The sequence below is a fragment of the Macrosteles quadrilineatus genome, unplaced genomic scaffold (assembly GCF_028750875.1).
Source record: "Macrosteles quadrilineatus isolate MER2022 unplaced genomic scaffold, UCM_ALF_1.0 Scaffold_3__2_contigs__length_128488019, whole genome shotgun sequence".
Lineage (NCBI taxonomy): Eukaryota > Metazoa > Arthropoda > Insecta > Hemiptera > Cicadellidae > Macrosteles > Macrosteles quadrilineatus.
Genome location: NW_026542596.1, coordinates 34,885,082 through 34,889,095, shown reverse-complemented (window position 1 = coordinate 34,889,095; position 4,014 = coordinate 34,885,082). Strand labels below are relative to the sequence as shown.

The 4,014-nt window shown below is 39.3% G+C and overlaps 1 protein-coding gene across 1 annotated transcript; it reads right to left on the bottom strand.

Annotated features, from left to right (window-relative positions):
* Positions 1 to 1,446: 1,446 nt before the first annotated feature.
* Positions 1,447 to 2,333, bottom strand: LOC128989103 (ubiquitin-conjugating enzyme E2 Z-like). Its single transcript, XM_054410964.1, has one exon. It carries the CDS (start codon positions 2,257 to 2,259, stop codon positions 1,447 to 1,449), a length of 813 nt encoding a protein of 270 aa, XP_054266939.1. The 5' UTR covers positions 2,260 to 2,333.
* Between the last annotated feature and the right edge of the window lie 1,681 nt (positions 2,334 to 4,014).

Below are 4,014 nucleotides of genomic sequence, written 5' to 3'. Positions count from 1 at the left end.
AATCAAAATGTTTATGTTTTCCTATATACTCTGGTGGCATTTTACATCAAGAGGAAATACTTTAACGCTTTTTTGAAATCGGTCCTAGCCCATTAGTGTTGTGGGTGTGCCAGGAATTGAACCCGTATCTCCCGCACCCAAGTCTAAGACGCTAACCACTAGGCTAGCACACACCTTAATTTAAACGAATAAAAATCAATAAAATCGTAAAATTATTTAAAAAACCGAAACAAAACTAATACAAAACTATTTATCAACATTGTTTGGCAAAAGTTATGTATTGAGTTTAACGATTTCGATGTCGTGGAGCGCATCCTTCAGGAAGGGACACAATTAGAACACGGCTCTCTAGATACGATCTTTCCTTTGTATCTTAACTTTACGGTCCTGCCCTGTAGACACTTATAGTTTCCTCGCTTCATTAGCCGTATATTAAGCATCCCCGCAGCGTTCCCTTTTTATGAATACATTTAACACATACATGTTAATATACTGCCAGTTGTAAACCATTTCAGCAATTGCCATGGATGATATTTTATGATCATACATTTGTTTATACTTGTGAAACAATTTCAATTCATTGGTACTGCTGTGGTGTTTATCTACAAAGAATATGTTGGTTGACCAGGTAGACGTGGTAGGTTTTTTAGTGAGCTCAATCGCAATTGGTATATGTTAAAGACAAATTTCTCATCACTAAACTAAGTATTAGTGCTTATAAATCTAAAATTAGTTTTGAATGAGAAAAACAAATACAACGGAATTACTGATTTCTAAAGATCAAAATAAAAAGTTCGCTTGATTTACGACTACCTAATCTGATACTTTTTAAATTCCTATCGATTCTGGCCCAAAACCATTGTCCACATAACTTCAGGCCAGGTCAATCAATTTAATAAAATGCGTTTTTTGGTGGGGTTTGAACACGGGGACTCAGGGACCGAGATCCTGCGCTCTACCATGAGACTTAATAGTATGTACCTATATTGTCTAAGGAATCTTGAAATGAATTTGAAAGTTTACTTTTACAGAACTTAAAAATGGATATCTTAAGTGGTCTCCTAGAACAAAGACTGCATTCACGTCAAGCTCCCTCCAACAAAACCAAAATCATGAAGCTTGTTGAGAATATAAGAAGAGTCCCATTCACATAGGTATAGGGCCTAGTACAATGTTAAAAATGTAGGGATTGAGAGATGCCTCAGAATGAATATTCCTGATAAAAAGGATACAAGAAAGTGAGAAGGCATGAAAATTGTATTAATGGATTAATAATCAAATAATACAAAAACAATAGTTTGAACAAACAGTTTTTACTCCACCCTTTAAAAAGAAAATGGGAAAACATAGGCTACCATGATAAAACACAAAAATACATAATCTCTAGTGGGTATTTGCAAAAGTTTCAATTTTCATTAGCCTTTATTCAAACAAAGTTTTTAATAGTTAGTCAGAATCATCTATAACTATGATTTCTGGATTTTTATACACAGCAATGGTCACAGCGTACTTAACATTAAGTCTTTCACGAATATTCTTCATTCTACGTTTTATCTTGTTGTAGTTAATATTTACTGAGTTGCAAATAAAGCGACATTCTAACATTCCATTATGACAGCATCTTTGTGTGACTGTGCTGTCATATAACTCATAGTTGTTGAGAAAGTCCTTCTCCATAACTTGACGTAGGTGTTGTGGAAGGTTGATTGAGTAGTCGTTGTCCAACATTCCTACAACTGCGACTCTGAAGGTTACATATTGTATGTATACGTTGTACTTGTCCGCTTCCCTTGGGTGTTTGTCCTGTCGGTACCCGGGCTCGTTGTACAACGGATTCTCGTTCATGATACTCTGGATGGTGACGAGAACGCTTGATATATTCTGAGCGGGAGTCCACCCTGGACCACTCCACGTACCTAAGATGCTGAGGCAGACTTTACCACTGCTGTAGAGGTTGGGGTTGAATCTGACTGTTCCTCCACCCGTGGTCATCAACTTCACTTTCGGAGGTTCAAAAGGGTAGTTCGGAGGGAAAAAGACGATAAAGTAGAAGAAACCCCCGTCGTAAGGGGTGTTTTCAGTGCCTTTTATCAAACAATGGAGGTAGTTCATGTCGTCCTCGTCAACTACTGCAGTGACTCCTCGAGGTGGGTCGTTGAGTATCGTGGTAATGTCACGCTTGATTCTTCTCAAGTTCAGAGACGGATTGGCCTCGGTAGGAGTGTTTTGTTTTCTTCGATTAAACGGGTCCCAATCCATAATTGTAACTCTGGGGAAATGTTAAGATTTGCTAGCACAAGAAGTTTGCACGCGTATTTTGCTCAAGTAATGATTCGAGCTAAATCATTTAGACTGAAAATACGTGTGTTGGATTTGTTATTGATTGTATTTATGTTTCAAAACATATGTTTTTTAAGATTTAAAAATTGTATTAAGCATTCATTGGTCAAGACTTTAGGAGAAATATTTTTGAGCGGAGCGAGCGAAGCTCTTATACGTCGACTAATATCATAGCTAATATGCATTTCGTAATACGCAAACTCCTCCTAGACGGCTGAATCAATCGTTTTCAAATTTTGCATGGTGATAAAGACCATATCGGTGAGTGCCAACAGTAGTAAAAGCGAGCAGTCTGGAGTGTGGATACTGTTTATGACGATTAGATTAAGGTATCTGCATTCCTAAAATTCTATGGTAAGGGAGGAAAACAGGTCCGCGACGTAGGAAGTGGTAATAAAAGTAGTAAAGGCGAGCAGTCTGGAGTGTGGAAACTGTTTATGACGATTAGATTAAGGTATTTGCATTCCTAAAATTCTATGGGAAGGGAGGAAAACAGGTCCACGACGTAGGAAGTGGTGATGGAAGTAGTAAAGGCGAGCATGGTCTGGAGTGTGGAAACTGTTTATGACGATTAAATTAAGTTATCTGCATTCCAAAAATTCTGTGGGAAGGGAGGAAAACAGGTCCGCGACGTAGGAAGTGGTGAAGGAAGTAGTAAAGGCGAGCTGTCCGGAGTGTGGAAACGGTTTATGACGATAAATGACGACACTAGCTTGGGGTTCGTGACGTATGAAGTGGTTAAGGAAGTAGTAAATGTGATCAGTCTGGAGTATGGAAACGGTTTATGACGATAAGATTAAATAAGGTATCTGCATTCCAAAAATTCTAAGGGAAGGGAGGAAAACAGGTCCGCGACGTAGGAAAAGGTGAAGGAAGTAGTAATGGCGAGCAGTCTGGAGTGTGGAATCTGTTTATGACGATTAGATTAAGGTATCTGAATTCCTAAAATTCTATGGGAAGGGATGGAAAAAGGTCCACGACGTAGGGGTGGTAAAGGAAGTAGTAAAAGCGAGCAGTCTGGAGTGTGGAAACTGTTTATGACGATTAGATTAAGGTATCTGCATTCCTAAAATTCTGTGGGAAGGGAGAAAAAGAGGTCTGCGACGTAGGAGTGGTGAAGGAGGTAGTAAAGGCGAGCTGTCCGGAGTGTGGAAACTGTTTATGACGATTAGATTAAGGTATCTGCATTCCTAAAATTCTATAAGAAGGGTGAAAACAGGTCCGCGATATAGGACGTGGTGAAGGAAGTAGTAAAGCCGAGCATTCTGGAGTGTGGAAACTGTTTATGACGATTAGATTAAGGTATCTGCAATCCTAAAATGCTATTGGAAGGGAAGGAAACAGGTCCGCGTTGTATGAAGTGGTGAAGGAAGTAGTAAAGGCGAGCATTCTGGAGTGTGAAAACTGTTTATGACGATTAGATTAAGGTATCTGCAATTCTAAAATGCTATTGGAAGGGAAGGAAACAGGTCCGCGTCTTAGGAAGTGGTGAAGGAAGTAGTAAAGGCGAGCTGTTTGGGGTGTGGGATCTGTTTGTGACCATTATATTAAGGTATTTGCAATCCTATGATGCTATGGGAAGAGAGGGAAATAGATCCGTGGCGTAGGAAGCGTTGAAAGAAGTAGTAAGGTGAGCAGTGTTGCGTGTGGGTACTGGAAACCGTTTGTAGCAGT

Excerpts from the sequence above, each read along its gene's own strand:
- LOC128989103 (XM_054410964.1), bottom strand. The coding sequence starts at position 2,259 with ATGGATTGGGACCCGTTTAATCGAAGAAAACAAAACACTCCTACCGAG.